The 19,953-nt window shown below is 47.9% G+C and overlaps 1 protein-coding gene across 2 annotated transcripts in view; it reads left to right on the forward strand.

Moving 5' to 3' along the window:
- The window catches only part of SIN3A (SIN3 transcription regulator family member A), a 37,925-nt gene extending 18,286 nt beyond the window's left edge, over positions 1-19,639 (forward strand). For both annotated transcript variants that reach the window (XM_075160469.1, XM_075160468.1), the window contains exons 9-21: positions 419-508; positions 1,957-2,075; positions 4,172-4,382; positions 6,517-6,633; positions 7,357-7,595; positions 9,196-9,379; positions 9,563-10,136; positions 10,652-10,821; positions 11,895-12,068; positions 12,903-12,995; positions 13,347-13,441; positions 14,018-14,225; positions 16,814-19,639. In XM_075160469.1, coding sequence (XP_075016570.1) covers positions 419-508; positions 1,957-2,075; positions 4,172-4,382; positions 6,517-6,633; positions 7,357-7,595; positions 9,196-9,379; positions 9,563-10,136; positions 10,652-10,821; positions 11,895-12,068; positions 12,903-12,995; positions 13,347-13,441; positions 14,018-14,225; positions 16,814-17,044 — 2,505 coding nt within the window. In that variant the 3' untranslated portion in view covers positions 17,045-19,639. The remainder of the gene's footprint in view (positions 1-418; positions 509-1,956; positions 2,076-4,171; positions 4,383-6,516; positions 6,634-7,356; positions 7,596-9,195; positions 9,380-9,562; positions 10,137-10,651; positions 10,822-11,894; positions 12,069-12,902; positions 12,996-13,346; positions 13,442-14,017; positions 14,226-16,813) is intronic.
- Positions 19,640-19,953: the final 314 nt, after the last annotated feature.

The raw sequence follows: 19,953 nt of genomic DNA on the forward strand, positions 1-19,953 counted from the left end.
TGCAGTGGAATGCAAGAGAGAAAAAGGAATACACTAATTTTAGGGAGCTGTAAGACTTAAAGAACTGGGTGAGTGATAGGAAAAAAACAGATTTATTTTGGTAATTCTGCAAACTAGTTAGAAAAATGAGATACGTTGCAACCAGTGACTGTTTCAATCAACTAGTTACAGAAAAGAATGCAACAGTGTATTAAAAAATATTTGGAGTTCTATGCTACTGATTAACCTTTACTAGATTAACTTGTGACACACACTTTCATGCAAGTTTCCTTCCAAAAAAGTCACGTTCCTTTTATTTGAAAGCAAAAGGTGGGGTCAGGAAACTAAAACCCTTGTGTGATAGATAATCAAATATGGCACTTTGCTCTGCTGAACAGTCCTTTTTTTTTTTTCTTGCCTTTCTGTTTTTTGTTAACAGAAGAAACCGAAGCTGCTTGGTTTAAAAGACCAGTCTTTGGCAGAAGCCAGCAAACATGGTGTGGGGACAGAATCTCTCTTCTTTGAGAAGGTGAGAAGCACGATTCAGAGAAAGCCGTCTCGCGTCATTGATTTATGTTCTTAGCGTGTATACATCCAGATTTTTATCACAGTGAAGTATGTGATATATATACCACCCTGATAACATTTGTCAGCTTGACTTCAGATGTATTGTGCGACCTCTAAGTCAGATCCATTGAATTTTTTTAAAAGGTTGGTGATCTTTTTTACGTGGATATTTGTGCCTTTTCCCCAAAGATCATTCTCCAGCTTTTCACGCGCTGCTGATGCAGTTTATTTGCAGGAATGGGATTTTTTTCCTGTAACACACGCACTCCAATTTTTTTTTCACGTTTATGAAATCCCGGTACGACCGATGATGTGCGTGGCGTGTCTTGCTGTGTTGGCACAGCTTGCTGTACCCATCCGCAACCAGCTGCCTGCAGTGTGGGAGCTCAGTTTACAAAGCGGCTGATTCATGTCGACGTTGGGTTTTTTTTTCCCTGAGAGATGAATCTAATTAATTGCACAGTTGTTACCTGTTGCTGGTTTACCACACAGAACAAATGAAGGGTATGTGGGATGTTTCCAAGTGGTACCTTGGTGTCTTCTCTAAGATGTCCACATTCCCTTACGGCTCAGAGGGGAGTATATAGTGAACATAAACAAGCCTTTTAAGTAATACTCATGTGTTGATGAAAGTCTTGGTTGCTCCCTGATGACGTGGTGCATTTTGCAGCGTGCTGTAGACCAACTAATGGTAACTGGGAACCAATCTATTGCTCGGAGGATGTGTAGGTGTTAACATGAGTAAACCTAGAAATCCCTGCTGTAGAATTATAACCGTAATGACGAATATCTTAATGATGATAGATCTCCGTCTGATGAGTAGATGCTAACTGTTCTCGTGGGAAAGGTAATGGTGTTGGGATGAATCGTTCGGTTTCCTCGTACCGTGAAGATAAGGGTTACAGAAGCTGGCTTCTCTGTCAAAACCCAAGCTGTAACGCAGGCAGAGGCTGGCGCGGTATTACCCAAGGCACAGGTCTCTTACCCCTGCTCCCTTCTTGCAACATTCTCTGGTGTTTAAAGGCAACCTGGGTGCGTTCGGTGCTGCAGTTACGACTGACGTTGTCCATGATTCCAGCATTTCGTAATCCAGTTGTTAAGGGGTTCTTTGAGAGATTTGGTTCTTCACTTGCAACTCCTTTCTTCAGAGTAATGCACCGGGTGCTGATGTTGCAGGGCATACCCAGCACGGAGATGGCTCACGTCGGTATCTGTTTGTCTGGCCCTGTGTACGGGGCAAGTTACCCTCTGTTCAACACACTTAAAAGATTTGTGTTCTCATTCCATCTGTAATCTCCGTGCATCGGTGGGAAGCACAGTGTTGAATCCAGGTCTCCTGGACAGCAATAGCATACACAGCTTGACCTCACCCTGACAGCAACTGTTTTCCTCTTTTCTTCTCTCTGTAAGGTCCGCAAAGCTCTGCGTAGCACAGAAGCGTATGAAAATTTCCTTCGCTGCCTGGTTATTTTCAACCAGGAGGTGATCTCCCGGGCTGAGCTCGTGCAGCTCGTTTCTCCGTTCCTGGGGTAAGTGGAGCCCGTTTCCTTACGTGAGGTGAGAAGTTTAATCCACTTGGTCTGTTTCTGTTGCAAAGCCAGGAAAGAAACGCTAACCTTTGTGGTCGTTCAGGGGAATGCATCTCCTGTGGTTGCGTGGCACGGAGGAGGAGGAGGAACGCCGCTCTGGGAGCTGGGCGGTGGTTTCTTTGGCCCCAAAGTACATCTGAGATGGAGTCCCCATGCGCTGCCCACTTCCTCCGCTGTTGGTTGGCTCGACTTTTAGCTGGATAGTTTGCCACTGCTTAATTGTCTGTCCACTAAATGATTGCACGAGTTGCTTCTGTGGCAGTGCATTCTCCTATTCCCTCCAGCTCGGCCCGAGTGTCACGAATGTACGTGGTAAGGTGCCATGTGCTGCTGTACGGACAGGACGATACCGGTAGTTCTTGGAAGCCCTTCAGTGGCTAATACTGTGTGCAGGTGCCGTGTGCTTTAGGCTTTCAGACTTTTCCTTTACTGAAGCAGGACTGTAAGTGCCCTGCTTCAGTTTTCCTTCCAACTTCATGCTCTTCTGCACTGCCCTTTTCTATTCCTTATCCGAGAGGAGGCGAGAGAGGGATTCCTAGCTATGTCTTGGCAGGCAGGCAGCATTCAAAAGCAGCGCTGGTACTGCTTGCTGTGTTTTTTCCTTTTTCAGAAGAGCAAACAGAATTATTTAGCAGCATGTTGTTGCAGTCTCTTACTCTGGAATCATGAATTATTTCACTCAAGAAAAGATGGGTTGTCTAATTACACAGGAAATGTCCCCTAAAAAAGAGTGCAGATACAAACTCACTAAAATTTCAAAAAAGCAAAAAGCAGTTGAATTCTGTCCTGTAGCCAAAAATGATAAGGATTATTATAGTTTAAATAGAAATTATGACTTCCATAATCACCAATAGTGTACAGAACAACTCTGTATTAATCAGCTAAAACCAACCGATATCCTCTCATCAACTTTAGGCAGCAAGATTAATGTTCCTTCTTCCTGCGAATTGAGTTCCGGGTTCCGAGGGAGAAGGCAATAGCAACATAAATTGGGTTCAGGACCCCATTACACTAGCTACTGTGCAAAGAAACTTCCCCAAGGAGCTTCCACTCCTCCTGTAGCTCCACTGGAATTAGTCAGGCATCAGCAGGATGCTACCTTTAGCCAGGAAAGGTGAAGTATTCGACCAAAAAATTCTGGATTTCTCTCATCTACCATCTGTGCTCCTAGCTATAAGGGTGAATATTTGTATTGGGAAAGGTATAATACAGTTTTCTTATTCTGGAGTTGGACATTATCCTCTGTCATGTAATGAAAAAGCAATAAATGAGCAGTGATTCAATTAGCCTCAGTAACAGGTTCGATTCCTTATATTGCTGGAGCTTTGCATGAGATAAGAGGAGTTGAACAGAAGCACTATTTTAGACTAATAAATTCTTCAGAAAACTTTTCTCTACAAGCAGGTGAACTTGGGCCTTGCAGGCAAAGGCTTCTTCACAATTTGTGCTGCTCTGTGTAGTCTGGGAGGCAGCACTGGTTGAAGCCATGGCTCAGCACTAAACTTTTTGCCGTGTAGTTACAGAATCGCTTTTCAGTTTCTTCCTGCTGCTTTTGGAAAGGGAAGGTCTGTTTTAAGGTGAAGAACATTGGCAAACAACTAGGGATCTGGCCCGAGTTCACTACCAGGGTAGTTTGGGAGACCTAGACGTGACCCTGCAATGGGTGCTGCCCCTGCAGTGAAAGCTTTGGCTGCTGTTCCTTACTTCTCTCGCGGGGACGGTACCCACGAGGCACGTGGGGGATGTACCGGTGCTTGCCTGTGTATCCTTGGCAATGAGGGGGGATAACACTAAAGCACCTTAGTTGCACCGAGAGAGCAATCCACCACCTGACCAACAAAGAGGTACTCGCCTCCCGTTTGATCAGGCTCTGTGGAAGTGGGGTTGAGCAGAGAGGGTCCTCTCTCACCAGGCTGATAATTCAGAGGGTCTTCTCGGACGTTGTCTGTAGCAATCAATTATAGCCTCAGCATCGCAGCTCAGCGGTGTTTGATTTCTGCTTAGCTAGTTTTTCACTTCATTCATTTTATTTTTAGGAAATTCCCAGAATTGTTCACTTGGTTTAAAAACTTTCTGGGGTATAAAGAGTCTGTTCACATGGAGACATACCCGAAGGAACGGGCTACCGAGGGGATTGCCATGGAGATAGACTATGCCTCCTGTAAAAGACTGGGCTCCAGCTACCGAGCCTTACCCAAGAGCTACCAGCAACCCAAGTGCACGGGGCGGACTCCGCTGTGTAAAGAGGTAAGTTGCTCTTGGGTGGGAATTGTGTGACAGAGGAAGGCTGTTCCCAGCCCTTTCGGATGGATGGAGCAAGGACGAGCGGAACAGAAGAACAGGACGAGGAGTTTATTTTATATCCCTGCGCTATGCTGATAAAGGTTCCCGGGGATGTCAGGGCACGTCTGCTCTCGTGCAGCAGAGTTGTGCTGCTGCCTGCGCCCTGGCAGTGGTGCTGGGCTTGGAGCTGGGGCCGGGCAGCTGCCTGTTGTGGTGGATCTGGTTAGCACTGATCCAGCGCTGAGCCACGCTGCTCCTGCACCCAGGCGTGTGCGGGCATACCATCCTGGCTCGGGATCATCGCGGTACGTGTCGGAGCCCGAGGTGAGCGTGCCCTGAGGTGTTCCTAGTGGCGAGTGAGCACTTGGCACTCCTGCAAACATCTGGATCGTGTCCAGAAGCTATTGCACGGGGTGAGGCGTCAGTCTAGGAATGAGTTATGCTGGAAGCTGACTGGGAGATGCAGTACCCACGTGGCTTTGATGGTTGGCATCAGCTCTTCTCCAGTGGTGCTTGTGAAAGGGTTGTGTGAAGCATTGGAGAGCAGCTGGAGGAAAACCCCACCAAATAGTTGTGATGTTTAACTACTTAAATAAAATGTAGGGGCATTAGATATGTATGATGTTTTACATAGTAGAACGTGTGAAAAGAACATTAAGATTACAAACTTAAAAACTCTGAGTAGGAAATGGCAGAACTAGTTTTCTGCACGGTCTTAATGTGATCTCAGGGATCTTCTACAAGGCAGTTCGTAATTCAGGATTATTGCTACCTTTTTACCCAAATTCCCACTTAGTCTGCTTTCAGAGTTGTCTCTAGTCCAACCTTAAAAGAAAATCACATTTTCCGTAGATAGATTCTCCCCCATATCCCTCACATGCTTCTTTCTTTCCACCTGAAATGCTAAGATGACCTCTTGTCTTCAGAAATGGTGCGTTGCTTCGGGAAATCGGCTCCCTACAGGGAACCAGCCCTCTTGGTCAAGAGTCAGAGCCAGTCTCCCAACAAAGTCCTGCAGGATCAGATGTACTCATTGAGTCCTTTAATGTGTTGTAATGACCTTTTGATCAAAGTGGGAATGGTACTGGCTGATCCTGTTCCTTCACTGGTGTTGAAGGTAATGTTTTGGAGGTGAGTGAGCAGGACTCTTGCTGAAGGCCAGTTAATAAACGTGCTGCTTAGGAGCGTTCACTGGAGGAGGGGAGAGCTCCAGAAATCCCTTCCCTGGGTGACTGCAGTGGCACCCGCAACAAATAGCGAGGGGATTGCCACTTGGGAACATCGCGGTTTTTGTGTCCTTACACTCCTTGAGAGGTGAGGACAAATGTGGGTGACCGAGTCACGCAGTTAGCAGAGGTGATAGGTGTTCACTGAAGTGGTGGCAAGATAGTGAAAACAACCTGGGCAAGAGAAAATTGTAAGTTTTTTAATCTAAGTTCTGACATGTCTCTCAAAAGTGTCTTGTGTGATGCAGTTACAAACTTTTCTTCCTGTGAGAATCTAATGACTCAGTTTTCAGGCTTCAGGTTTATGAAAACTGGGCCTGACTTTTCAAGACTGCCTGTCAAAATCCTTGTTTCTTTGCCTTTGGCCTCTTTGAGGTTTTTTTGAATGTTCTGTTCCTGTTTTGGAGGTGGTGAAAGCTGCAGGTGCTCAGCTGCTTTGTCAGGAAAGGTGTTGCTGGGGTATGGCTTTATATTCCCAATTAGCCTTATTTGGAGGTAGAAACCACGTACTGTCTTAACAGTCATGTCTGATGTGATGACCACCCAGTGTTGTCGATGGTGAATCACACACATGAGGAACCAGCTGCTTGCAGTTGACTAATCCAAAGTAACAGGAAAGCTCCTTTCACCTTTCTTTTTCTCTTCTCTTGCAAGTTTTTTCTCACAGCTCCAGCTAACGAATTTTTCAGACTGCCTGGACGTTTCAGTTCTGGCTGTTTGAGGTTGCCGCCTGAATGCTGGGCTTTGGAAGGGGCATACAATTTTTGCAACTGGGGAATTACATCCTTCCGTCAGAAGACTGGGCTCAGCCGGACGACTGTGACACCCTCCAAGACTGACTGTGACTCTTGTCTCCCCCTTCTCCCTCAAAGGTTTTGAATGACACCTGGGTCTCTTTCCCGTCCTGGTCCGAAGACTCCACGTTCGTGAGCTCCAAGAAGACGCAATACGAAGAGCACATCTACAGGTGCGAGGATGAGCGTTTCGAGGTAAATTGTTTCTCCTTGATTCGTGTCTCAGAAAGCTTGGCGTTCTGTGAACAGTTAACGATCTTGATATAATTACACCTTTAATACTACTGCTTGGAATCTGTTTTTATTGTGTGTCTGTCACCTGGTTTTTGCATAAAAGCTTGTGTTGTCTTAATGCAAGAAGCAGCAGCTGCCTAATCACCTCTTGCTCCAAGCTACCAGCCCTGCCCCTCACTTCTTGTGCAGAGCTCTTCGTTCACACCGCTCCAGATGAAGTTGTTCAATGGCCAGCATATAATTGATGCATCTTTTCTGTTCTTACTGCCCACGTAGCGCACGAGAACATGCATTCCCCTGTAATAATCTGAAAAGTGATACATTCAGGGTGTTAAATGATTGACATCTTGACTCGAAATGGAAGTTAGCTTGGCAATTACCTGAATACGATCAGATTCAGCACGTCCTTTTGTAGAGTAACTGTCAATTGTGTTCTATTCCCAGGTGGAAAATGTAATTTCCTAACAGTATCGTTCTAGTAGCCTTTAAATTCTTACACAGTATTATCTAGGTAGCACATAAAATATAATTGGATTATTTTAGAGCAGCCGAACATGGAAAGTACTGCTTGAGAACATCTTGTTAAACATGCACGGCTTCTTGTTTCATGTCACTTAAATGTTAGCCTCTGTGAAGTATCATGTTTTATCTATTCAACGATGGCTAATGCACTGTTCGCTTCAGCTGGATGTTGTCTTGGAGACCAACCTGGCAACGATCCGCGTCCTTGAGGCAATCCAAAAGAAACTCTCGCGCTTGTCTGCTGAGGAGCAGGCCAAATTCCGGCTGGACAACACTCTGGGTGGCACTTCGGAGGTGATCCACCGCAAGGCTCTCCAGAGGATATATGCTGACAAAGCAGCCGACATCATCGATGGACTTCGGAAGAACCCATCCGTGGCTGTTCCCATTGTGTTGAAAAGGTACTGACTGCCCTAGCACCCTGCCTTGGGGGCTCTACCGAAGGATGACGTACCATACGTGATCCAGGTTTATGTAAAAGTAGCTACTTTCTGCCCCTAAAGGGTGTGACCTCCACAAGGCTGTAATTTAAGAAGTGCATTTTATGTTCTGGTCAGTTTGCTGTATTTCATTATAATCACCTAGAAAAAGAATAGAATAGCTTGGGTTGGAAGGGACCTTTAAAGGTCATCTACTCCAACCCCCCTGCCGAGGGCAGGGACATCTTCAACCAGATCAGGTTGCTCAGAGCCCTGTCCAACCTGACCTTGAATGTTTCCAGGGATGGGGCATCTACCACCTCTCTGGGCAACCTGTGCCAGTGTCTCACCACTCTCATTGTAAAAAATGTCTTCCTTATATCTAGTCTGAATCTCCCCTCTTTTAGTTTAAAACCATTCCCCCTTGTCCTGTCACAACAGGCCCTGCTAAACAGTCTGTCCCCATCTTTCTTATAAGCCCCCTTTAAGTACTGAAAGGCTGCAATAAGGTCTCCCCGAAGCCTTCTCTTCTCCAGGCTGAACAACCCCAGCTCTCTCAGCCTTTCTTCGTAGGAGAAGAGGGAATTACCCTTCTGAAACAAAAACCTTACTAGCTCAGCTGGAGGGATGTTGTCTCCTCTTAAACCTTATTTCTTCCCCGATGTCAGCATCATGTGTAAGATGAGGAAACGATTGTGTGGATTGATCCAGGGCTAGATTTGATGCCTTTCCAAATCCCGCGGCTGTACGTGACTGTGGGCTCAGATTGCGGTGGCCGTGTTACCCTCAGATTCCCAGTCCAGTTTCTGTTGTCAACCTCCCCTTCCTCGGTCAAGAAAAGGTAGTGGATGCTGCAGCTCCTTGGGGAAGCTCAAGGAGATGTGTAAGGAGAAGATACTCTTCCCCAGACACTTCCCATCTCAGTGGGACTGTCACTCCTGTGTCTCAGGGCTCTGAGAGCTGGGGGTAGCAGCCTTGCCCAGGATACCTGCAAGGTCACAGCTTCCCCACCCTGCCGCAAGGACACTCTCCCTGTGAGCCGGGTCTTGAGCTGCATCGGGTGCTTTGCTTGAGATACTGAGTCGAGGTTCAGTAGCCTCTTCCCAGGAAGCTTGGGTTGCTGCAAGGCCATAACTTTGTTAATCATCCAAACTAAGCTACTCCTTTTCAGCAGCTGGAGCTACACGACTTTCCGGGGATTTCTGAGAGAGCTGGGCAAGCTCTTGTGGCTCTCCCCTCCCTTCAGCCCCTCTCCCTGCTGCGGACAGTGGGGCTAGAGGGACGCTAAACCCTCTAGCTGTCCTGGCATGCTGCGGGGAGAAGCACAAGCCTTCAAGCTACTTTGTTCCTGAGCTGTGTTACTTAGACATGAGAGAAGTCCAGAGGGATTTGTTAGGAAGAGTGTGTGCAGGGTGCCCCTCCTGTAAAGCTCCCTTCTGTGGGATGGCTTTCATTTATGCCCACTTCATAAGGAGTTCAGCTCTTCTCAACGCTAGCCAGGAACCACGGGCCTAGGTTTTCCTTATGTGCTCAGAGCGGGATCTTTATGTCTCTTAGCTCACCCTTGTTTTCTTGATCCAAGGTTAAAGATGAAAGAGGAAGAGTGGCGAGAAGCCCAGAGAGGATTTAATAAAGTCTGGCGAGAGCAGAATGAGAAGTATTACCTGAAATCCTTGGACCACCAGGGCATCAACTTCAAGCAGAATGATACCAAGGTCCTGAGGTCAAAGAGTCTCCTCAATGAGATTGAAAGCATCTATGATGAGGTAAGATGGTCACCAATAGTTTCCTTCCCTCAAGCTTATGTAGTTTGCAAGTGTAGTTTCAGTTCCTGTTCCTCACCGCTCAATCAGAGAAGTCGTCAGCGCCACTGGCAGAGCTTTCTGAAAGGCTCTTGGGTGGAGAGAGGTGTTTGGCACTAATTTTTGTGCTGTGTTTCTCATTTGTAGAGGCAAGAGCAGGCTTCAGAAGACAATGCTGGAGTCCCCACAGGCCCACACCTATCACTAGCCTATGAAGACAAGCAGATCCTGGAAGACGCTGCCTCCCTCATCATCCACCACGTGAAGCGGCAGACGGGAATCCAGAAAGAGGACAAGTACAAGATCAAGCAGATCATGTATCACTTCATTCCAGACCTGCTGTTTGCTCAGCGAGGTGAACTCTCGGATGTGGAAGAGGAGGAAGAAGAGGAAATGGATGTGGACGAAGCTACTGGGGCTGCAAAAAAGCACAACGGTGTTGGGGGCAGTCCTCCCAAAACCAAGCTGATGTTCAACAACACAACGGCCCAGAAGCTACGAGGCATGGATGAGGTCTACAATCTCTTCTACGTGAACAGCAACTGGTACATATTCATGCGGCTGCATCAGATCCTGTGCTTGCGGCTGCTGAGGATCTGCACCCAGGCCGAGCGGCAGATCGAAGAGGAGACGCGGGAAAGGGAGTGGGAGAGGGAAGTGCTGGGCATAAAGCGAGACAAGAGCGACAGTCCTGCCATCCAGCTGCGACTGAAGGAGCCTAGTGAGTGACTTCTGGTGGGAGGCTGGGGAAGAAAGATGCTTTTATTCGTAGCGTGTTGACAGGGCTTACTTGGTGTCTTCAGGCATGTTACAGCGGTGGGCCTTTAAAATGGGAGGATATCTCTTTATTATCATGGGGCAGCACTGAATTGAGGGAGGAGATGAGAAGGTGTGGGGTACGTGGGACTCAAATAGCAGAACGGTAATATGCAGCAGTTATTTCATAAGAGCTTTCATTTTACACTTGCATATCTAAAGTATCCTTGTCTTCCCTAACTAAAAGCTTTTTAAAAAGTCTTTCAGAAATAAATACCTCATGGAGAAGGCTAGAGCTAGAAAGCAAGAGATTATGAAAGTACCCGTGGCCTTAAAAGGACTCATTTAAATGTCTATAAAAGACAAACTTAAGTCTATTCCAGTATCTCTTCAGCTTGACTGCGTAGTGTGTGGACCAAAACTCAAAGCAACCCTTCCTGGCGGTGGTGGGTTCATCTCTCCCATTCTCTCTTGTTGCAGTGGACATCGACGTTGAGGATTATTACCCGGCCTTCCTGGACATGGTGCGCAATCTCCTGGATGGGAACATGGACTCGTCGCAGTACGAGGACTCCTTGCGCGAAATGTTCACCATTCACGCCTACATCGCCTTTACCATGGACAAGCTGATCCAGAGCATTGTTCGACAGGTGACTGCCAGTAAAGGCTGGAGGGTGCATGGTCCGGGGTAGAGAAAGTAGCTGGGTTGTTTGCTGCAGTGGGAGCCCAGGCGTACGTTGGAGGGGGAGCGTTGTATGCCTAAATGGGGAATTTCAAGGGTAAGCCGGTAAATTCTGGGTGTTTTTAACCCAGCTCTAACACTAATGTAAAGAGACATGATAAAAGGTAATTTCTGATATATTTAAATTATTGAGAATATCCTCTTTCTGCGTATAGAGTTCTCCCTTTGTTTTCCAGAAGTTTTAGGATGTAAGTATTCAACTTCAAAGCTTCTCCAGAGCTAATCTTGCTTTAACTTTGAAAAAAGAATTAAATGGCATTTAAAGAATTTCTCTCCTTTTCACCAGTGATGTAGGAGCAGTGCATGCCTTTTCTAAAAAGCTTTGTCTCTTTTATCTGGCTGTTTGAGTAGCTCATTCTGGCTGTTAAACTCTAGTCCTTTTATTGGGCTGGTAGGAAGAATGTGTGACCAAGGAAAAATTCTTCATGTGCTTTTTTGTAGTGTAAAGAACAAAAACAGACACAAGGGGCTGGAAGTGGAATGGCTTGAAAGGCTGCTTTTCAGAAGCCCTGTACTTCAGTCCAGAGATTAACTGAATTCAAAAGACAGTCGAGCGACTTTTCATTTTTAAACTTGTTCAAAATAAGGATTTGATACTAAATCTCCCACCCCTCTCCTCAGACGCAGCAGCAGCGCCTTGCTGTGGCAGGGATACACTATGTCACGGTGCTCTAGCCCTTCCTCCTCTGCTGCTGATCAGGATGTTCCCTGCCCGTAGGTTTTCTCTGAGTAGCTGTACTTTGCCACCTGCTAATTTTTTTTAAAGATACTGTGGTTTTTTTACATAGCCGCAGAAATTATCTGCAAGTGGAAGAAGCTACTAAAAATGTAGCCTTAAACTTCTGCTTTTTCAGCCTTTTTTTTTTTTTTTTTGCTTGGGCTTAAACCCACGGTTACATCTTCGTTTCTTTCTGTTTTGTGCTGAGGGGCATGTAGCAGACTCACTGATGAACACCTTCCCTGCGTTCTTCCTTTTTGCAGCTCCAGCACATAGTGAGCGATGAGATCTGCGTGCAGGTAACAGACCTCTACCTGTCGGAGAACAACAACGGAGCAACAGGAGGTCTTCTCGCTTCCCAGTCTTCTCGTACTCTTCTGGAGGTCGCGTACCAGCGCAAAGCTGAGCAGCTTATGTCAGAGGAGAACTGTTTTAAGGTAAAACTGGGCCGTGAACTGTAAAAGCAGTGAGCAGCGAGGGGGATGCCTTTTAAGAAGGGAGAGGCACCAGTCCGTTAAAAAAGGAGCCTTGTTTAGGCACCCAAGAGCCCTGAGGAGTTTCTGTAGCTCTGAGAGTTGAAAGGAAAGTTTTGGTGGCGTGTCCCCAGCTTTTGGCACATAGGTTCTGTAAGGGCCCCTCAGAAACGAGGTTTCAAGGAGAAATATATTTCCTGGAACAGCAATGAATATCCCTTGTGCTTCACAATATCTTTGGGTTGTGTCCTATCTACTACTTTGCTGTCACTGGTTTTAATTTGTTAGCTCGAACTCTCCCGTTTCTCTTGTGTCTCAACTTTTGTTGACTGTGGGGAGATCTGCTAATACCGACTGGGCATTAAGTCATTGCTGACTGCATACATTGCTAAATAAACCTGGTGCGCTGTGCTAATCAAATCCATACTTCCTTCGCCTAAGATGCAGGAAGTGGTCAGGCCCTTTCTGAGCGAGTAAAGTACTTTGGATAAAAGCCTGTGTGTGTAATCTCTCTTTCCTTGCCCTCAAACTTATTTTGGGGGCTCAAGAAGGACCTGCACCACTCCAAAAACAACAACAAAAAGAAAGATTTTCAAAAAGCTTTACAATTTTTCTGTTCCTCAAAGATTGTGCAATTTGGCTAGTGTTTTCCCTTTGCTGTCAGGCATGTGGGAAGCAGTTTTTTTCCCTTAAAGCTATGCCAACTTGCTTCATTCTCCCTTTGCCCCAGTGAGAAGTGGAGGCTGTTTTTTCTATTTGAAACCTCTTATTGAAGTCCCTTCTGCCTTTTCTTTATAGCTGATGTTCATTCAGAGCAGAGGTCAAGTTCAGTTAACCATTGAACTGCTGGACACAGAAGAGGAGAACTCTGATGACCCTGTAGAAGCAGAGGTAAGAGCAGCTTGTCCGGAGAGCTGGCTGTGATGGTCAGGGGTGCACTGGACGAGGGTGTCCAGTTGGCTGTTGTTGTGGTCCGTTAGCACAAGATAAAGAAACACCAAGGACACGCTGTAAAGCTTTCAGTGATGTGAGTAGGCAAATCCTTCTTGGTTTATTTTGTGTTAGAAAACCCTCAAAACCCTATAGAGAAACATTCTACCTGCCTTTTTGGGAGTAAGATGCATAGAGCCTTCAAAAGTGACCTTGTGTTCATCCGTACAACTTCGAGCTTAGCCTCCTTAACCATCCCATGTTGTTTGGTGGGAAGGCAGTGGCTGATCTGTGCTCTGTGCTTGCTTCCAGCGCTGGTCGGACTACGTGGAGCGGTACGTCAACTCCGATTCTACCTCCCCCGAGCTCCGGGAGCACCTGGCCCAGAAACCGGTCTTCCTGCCGAGGTGGGTGGCCAGGCTGTGCTGTGGACCCTACCCGATGGGCTGTATCTGGCCGTAGAGGGCAGAGCGACCGCGCTCCATCACAGAGCTGGGCGGTCACTCTTGCCTGTATTTTAACGCTACGACAGAAGCCGTTACCCTGGCAGGGTAGAGGTACCGTGCTGCTGTTCATCCTAAAAGGCTGTGGGTCCGCCCCAGGCTCCTGCTCTCCAGTGACTGAGAGATGGCACGGTCCGCGGGTGGCAGAGAGGGCGAGGGCTGGTGACTCGCCAGATTGGGGTTTTTTTTTTTGTAATCCTGCCTGGGCTTACAGTAACCCTCTACCTGAAAACAGCGGGTGCCACGTCAGGGCTTTTCATGAGCAGGGAGTTGATTGCACAATAGCCATAATTTCAGAAATAAGAGAAACCCCGTGGGCTGACTTGTTGTAGGGGTCTGAGCCTGAATGACTGCAACGGGCAGTTGTGCCCCAGGCTGTTTGCCAGGCTTTTGAGGCGCCAGCACAGATCCACCAGCTAGTCCAGCCTGGTAGTGCTAGAGGGTGAGCACTAATTCCAAGAGGGGTTCTCTGGTTTGCAGGAATCTGAGGCGGATCCGTAAGTGTCAGCGTGGTCGGGAGCAGCAGGAGAAGGAAGGGAAGGAGGGAAACAGTAAGAAGTCCATGGAGAACGTGGAGAGCTTGGACAAGCTGGAGTGTAAATTCAAACTGAACTCCTATAAGATGGTGTACGTGATCAAATCGGAGGATTACATGTACAGGAGGACCGCTCTGCTGCGAGCTCAGCAGGTAGGAGCGAGCGGAAGGACGGGGGTGGGCAGCTGGTGTTTCCCGGGACCCCCTGCCCCCAAAGGTCAGGTGGGGAGAGTCAGATGAAATGTCCTTGGGGATCCCGACAGTTAGCGGTCTTTGTGTTGCCAGAAGGATGCTGTGCTATTTTGTCCTCCCAAAGGCACTGAAGATCCTCTGAACGTTCCTGAGGTGTAATCTTTTCTTCTTCAACCTCTAACTCTCATCGTCCTCCCATCTGTCCTCCCTTCTCTCCAGAGAATTTTATTATGGTAGGACAGTGGTTTTGACCGTAAGCTCTCAAATTTCTTCCAGGAGGTACTTCCCATGGGTGGTCCCCCTGTTTTAGGGAAGACCCGTCTTCTGCATGTTCTTGTGGTGATGTGTGAGAGTGCCTCTTCTTCCAGGGCTTCCCCAAAGAGGAAGCAATGACAGCGAGAGCATCAAATGCCTTCTGTCCCTGTGGATCCCTCTAGGTACCATCCCCTCATCGTTTCCTGTCCCCACAGTCACGGAGAGCGAGAGTCCTCGGGTCACTCCCGCACGGCAGAGCACGGCCAACATGCAGCAGCAGCTCTAGAAAAGCTGGTCTTGTGGCGAGGGTGGGAGGGGTGAGGCCCCCGTGGGTTTTTTCTCCAGGGCTTGGAAGTCCTGGACCCAAGGGTCTGTGACATCTTGCATCTAGCAGTCAATGCTTGTGATTGCTGATTTAAATTGGAATTCGACTTTTTGAAGTTACTCAAATTTGCTTTTGATTCTCTGTGCCAAAAATAACTGTTGGGGCAAGGGAAGGAGGAGGTGACTGGGATAGGTGGGGAGGCGGGGGAGCAGAGATGCAGGAGGGGAAGGGAGTGTCAGCTCTTTGGCTGTTCTTGAGCTGTAAAGGTTGGGGTTTATTCACGATGAAAACGGCATGTGACTCCAGATCGGCCAAATTCGGAAGGGTTCAGTTGGAGAAAGCTGATTTGGTTTTCTGAACGCTTTGACACTAGGTTATTTTTCTCATCCCATGGGAATATCTCCATCCAATATAGAAAACCAGGGAGCTTTAACAGCAAATTCCAGTTCTAGCCTGGCTATTTAGACTTGAGGTTTGAAATACTCCACTATAACTTTATTATAATCTATTTGAAACACAATGTTAAGCAGAATGCCACTGCTTAGAATGTAAAAGAAAGTGAAACCTGCCAAATTCAGGCAAAAGTTACTGACTTAAGCGACTAGAAGCAGAGGTACCCGAGAGGCTCTGTCAGCAGTAGTCTCTTCTGTAGCTGCAGAGATTCTTTTCAGTTTATTTAATTATTTGCTTTTCTGAGCAAACTACTGATCAGTGAGAAAATTGACTGGGAGATGAGGGAGTGGGAGAGGTGCACGCTGCTTCCTGCCTAGTAAATCATCCTTCTCAGCTCCGCTGGAGCCATGTATTTAGACTTACAAAACAACTTACTTACCATCTCTTCCTTGCTGATGAAATACAAACAATGGTTTTATCTCATTAGTTGTGAATACCAGTTTGACAAAATCACTTCACATCAGATGAGTGTTTTATTTCATTAGTGACTCTTTAAAATGCCGATACTGAGGAATTTGGTTGGAATTCCCTGTATCCCATTCAGCTGGCACAAACCTCAAGGAAAAGTTTTATCATAAACAGGATACTATGTGCCAGTGTTTGTCACAGAGAATCTGAACGTAAGTCAAATTATTCAACTTCTAAGTTTATAGCATGCAGCATAGCCCCTCGGTTACTGAAGTACACCGAAGGAGCTGCAGAAGCTACGCTGAACTACAAATCTATTGGCTTTAACAGTTAACACTGAGAAGCAGTCAGTCTTTGGGAGAAGAACAAAACAAATAATAAAATACATAAGTTTTAATCTTGAGGCTTAATTGTATTTGCTGTTTTCAATTATGACTGTAGTCATAGTTTTCAAGCTATGGTTTCAAACCATCTGTCCTGGATTTTACATTCCTTAAGCACATGCTTTTACTTAAGATGTGCGCAGTTTTTCCTCTCCTGATGCTTCTGTTAAGCCAGTGGTTCTCAGACCTTTTAGACCTGACCTGGTTCTTAATTTTCCGAAGCAGTTGGGTCCCCCGACGTGTAATGCCTGCTGAGCTTGCTCTCTCCTGGGACCGTGCCCCTCCGTGGGCGGCTGGAGGCAGACCCCGAGGGCTGGGGGGAGCAGGGCTTGCCTGGTCCGGGGTCTACCTCGGCTCCCAGCTGCTTGAGGAGGAGGAGGAGGCAGCACCTTTTGGGCAATGCAGAAGGGACGCAGTGCTGGGCGTGCAGCTCTCGGGCTCCAGCAGGATATGTTCTGTGTCCCCAGCCTGAGAGCTGCTGCATTAAACAAAGGGCACAAATCTCTTGGTATTCCCGAGTTCATTTTGCCACTGTAATTGCCTTGGAGAGGAGACCGGGGGCCTTTGTCGGAGCTTTTCCTCTGCTGTTAGCAAGGGCTGGTGTCTGCCTTACAAATTCCCTCTGGCTGTTGATCCCCGCGGTTGTGTCGACTGGCAGCTGAGCTTTGCTGCAGTTTTGGGGGAACGAAGCCACCTTTTTGTAACCCCTCTTCCTATTTCTGCAGTCCCACGAAAGAGTGAGCAAGCGGCTGCACCAGCGGTTCCAGGCCTGGGTGGACAAATGGACCAAGGAGCACGTGTCCCGCGAAATGGCAGCCGAGACAAACAAGTGGCTAATGGGCGAAGGGTTGGAGGGCTTGGTGCCCTGCACCACCACCTGTGACACAGAGACCCTGCACTTTGTCAGCATTAACAAGTACCGCGTCAAATACGGCACAATATTCAAGACACCGTAAAACTCCCCCGGGGCGAGGGAAGAGCCCGGGAGATGTGTGTGTGTGTGCGCGCATCAAGGAAAGGAGGAAGATGCCTTTCTCCCCTCACTGTGTATCTCCGTAACATGGCCACTTGACTAGTGCGTGGCTGGTACAACCTGTCACCAGCGGGATTCCCTGTAGGGACGCGGATCTCCGCCGGCGCCCGCTGGGACCGCGGGCCGCCGGCCCTTTGACTTCAGCGCGCGTCCCCGGAGGGCGGGAAGGACCCTTCTCTGAACTGAGCCATCCCAGAGAAACACAACGAGCTCGTACACACCAGCAGTGTTGAGGCTTGGACTCCCCGGAGGCCCTGAGCGGCGAGGGAAGAGGACCGGAGGCTCTCCACGACCGGACCGCTTGGATGTGTCCCGAAATCCCCAGGTGCCTGTCGCGACCGGATTCTCCTCCCTTGACGCTGCCGCCAGCCGGCCGGGCTCCTGCGCGGGGCCCTGGGGCAGCCCCACGCCACCTCACGGAGCGGACCCTGGGTTCCTCTCGCCTCCCCCTCCTCCCCCCCAGGCTGGACTCACCCCGTGCAGATCGGTCTGTCCTTTCTAGTGCCAGTGGAACTGTTTGGGTTGTTTTTTTTGGGTTGTTTTTTTTTTTTTTGTACCTGCTTGTTTACTAGTCTCTCCTAGTGCCATGCACCAGCTTTTCACACACATGTACGTACACACACACAACAGAGAACAACACGATTTTAACATGTTCCCCTCCTTTTTTGTAAATAAATGTACAAATTGTCAATTTTTTGGGGTTTTTTTTGTTTGTTTTGGTTTTTTTTTTATTAAAGGAAGTATGCTTGATGTGCTAGCGTAACTGTACTAGCTTCTTGTGTACCATAGTACCAGGTGGCTTGAGAATTAGTACCAACAGACAGACCGACGGAGACATTTATTACACTTTTTACCAAAGGGAGTTATCATTGTAGTGCTTTTGTGTGGAAACTTTTTTCTCCTTTTTTTGTAAATAAAAATAATGTCTTTGTTCTTAACTGGAGGAAGACAACTCGCTCACCCACAGCCCTTGTTCCTGGTCTGAAAGGCACCGTGCAGCATGCAGTTTTGGGGGATGGGAAGGGGGCGGGGGGCACATCCGAACGTTTTATATGATTGGCTTCACAATCTGAGAGGAAAAAGCAGAGGCAGCGTGCGTGTTTTGCGGTTAACACAACCGAGGTATAAGCAGTCTGTTAAGATATATAAATATATATTATATAATTTTAAATTTTTTTAATTTTTGTTTTTCCTGGTGGGTAATTTTTATCCACCTAGTCTTCCAGCTCCAAGGACCTTCGCTTTTGGGAAGTGTTGCTGAGCTGCTTAGCGGGGACTGATTGTGCTGATGTATTTTTCCCTCTCAGTATTGGAGAAAACATCATCTGAAGTACCAAACCAGTATTTGACAGAGCTGCTCTGCGTGTGTGTTTGTGTGCGGTGCGTGCGTGCGTGCAAGAGAAGGGCGAGGGGGTGGGTGGGTCTCGGTGCATTTCACTAGTGAAATCCACATATGGGATATATATTTTTTTAAGTATAGAAGTTTAGCGCTGGCAGATATTTAAAACACGGGGGAAGATTCCGATTTTAAAAAAAGAAGTCGGCACAGACTTCGTAAGCCACGACAGACACAACTGCACTGTCTCTCCTCCTCAAAGGAGGCAGCTTTCCTTGCACAAACCCATGCTGCCAGTCCTAAGCACCCAAAACAGCTCCTGTTGTCCCTGGCTGGGGAGCTGCAAGCAGGGCTTTGCTGCTGCTTAAACCTCTCCCAGGGATTTATTTTTTCCATGACAGCAGGTCCTCTCCTCCTGGCACCGGAGCTCCCCTCCCTTCCGCGGGCAGAGAGCTGGGGAGAGGCTGGGGAGCGGGTCCGGAGGGGGACGCGTGCCTCACCGGCCCTTCTGCAGCCGGGAGAGCCGGGGTGGAAGCGCGCAGCCCCGAGGGGCCACTACTCGTTGGCAGCCAATGTACAGCAGGCAGATCTTGAACGGGAGCCTCCTATGGAGAGGGAAAGAGAGGGAAGAGCCCAGCGGGGAATATTCACAGTTTGCCAGCAATAAGTCACCTGTCTCATTTCTCCTCCTTCGCTGTAACCGGGCAGGAAGGGGCTTTTGCGTGTCCTCTTCCATTTCAGAGGTTTCACGCGCACTCCCCCGCTCTCTATTTCCCCCTTATTTTTCCTGTTGTATGCTCAAGGTGATCTGGAAGCGAAAATCTTGGGTGATTTAGACTTTTGACAAGGTTGGAAGTGACAGCTGCTGCTGCTGCTTGGTGGGTGTCTTGTCCCAGGAGTCTGTGCCTGCATGTCATTGAGCGCCAGGGGGGCTGGCGCGGATCCCCGGGATACGCCGCGGGGAGACCTCTGCCTTCGGCGGCCGGCCGCCCTCCCTACATCTGACATCCCAGCTCTGCTCCCAGCCTGTACAATAGCAGAGGTTTGGTTTTTTTTTCTTTTTATTTGAACTTGCTTTTTGTATTCTGTAATGTGATCCTCGGCCCACGACCCATGTGATTTCTATACAAATGTTGTAAACTTGATTGTAGTGCAGTATTTCCATTAAAATATCAGGGCTAATCATTGTGTTCCAGATTCTTCCTTCCTTCCTGATCATACACGATGAAATTTTGGGGCGCTTCCGAGGGAAAAAAGGGGATCGGGAGGACGAGAAGTGGGTGCAGAATTGCTTAGGCTGAGGGACCGAGAGACGAGACTCGCGCCTCTGCTCAGGTTCTGCCTCTGTTTTCCAATTAATTTGCTAAAACACGCAGTGTTTTGTGGTGGCTGGAAGCAGTAATGAGCTGTTTATTTTTTCTCCTGAAGCCGGGAGGGAGGGCAGTCGGCAGAGCGGGCAACGCCGTCCTCGGGAGCGCGTTTCCAGATCCATCAGT

This window comes from Calonectris borealis, chromosome 11, assembly GCF_964195595.1.
Source record: "Calonectris borealis chromosome 11, bCalBor7.hap1.2, whole genome shotgun sequence".
In the NCBI taxonomy this organism is placed as follows: domain Eukaryota; kingdom Metazoa; phylum Chordata; class Aves; order Procellariiformes; family Procellariidae; genus Calonectris; species Calonectris borealis.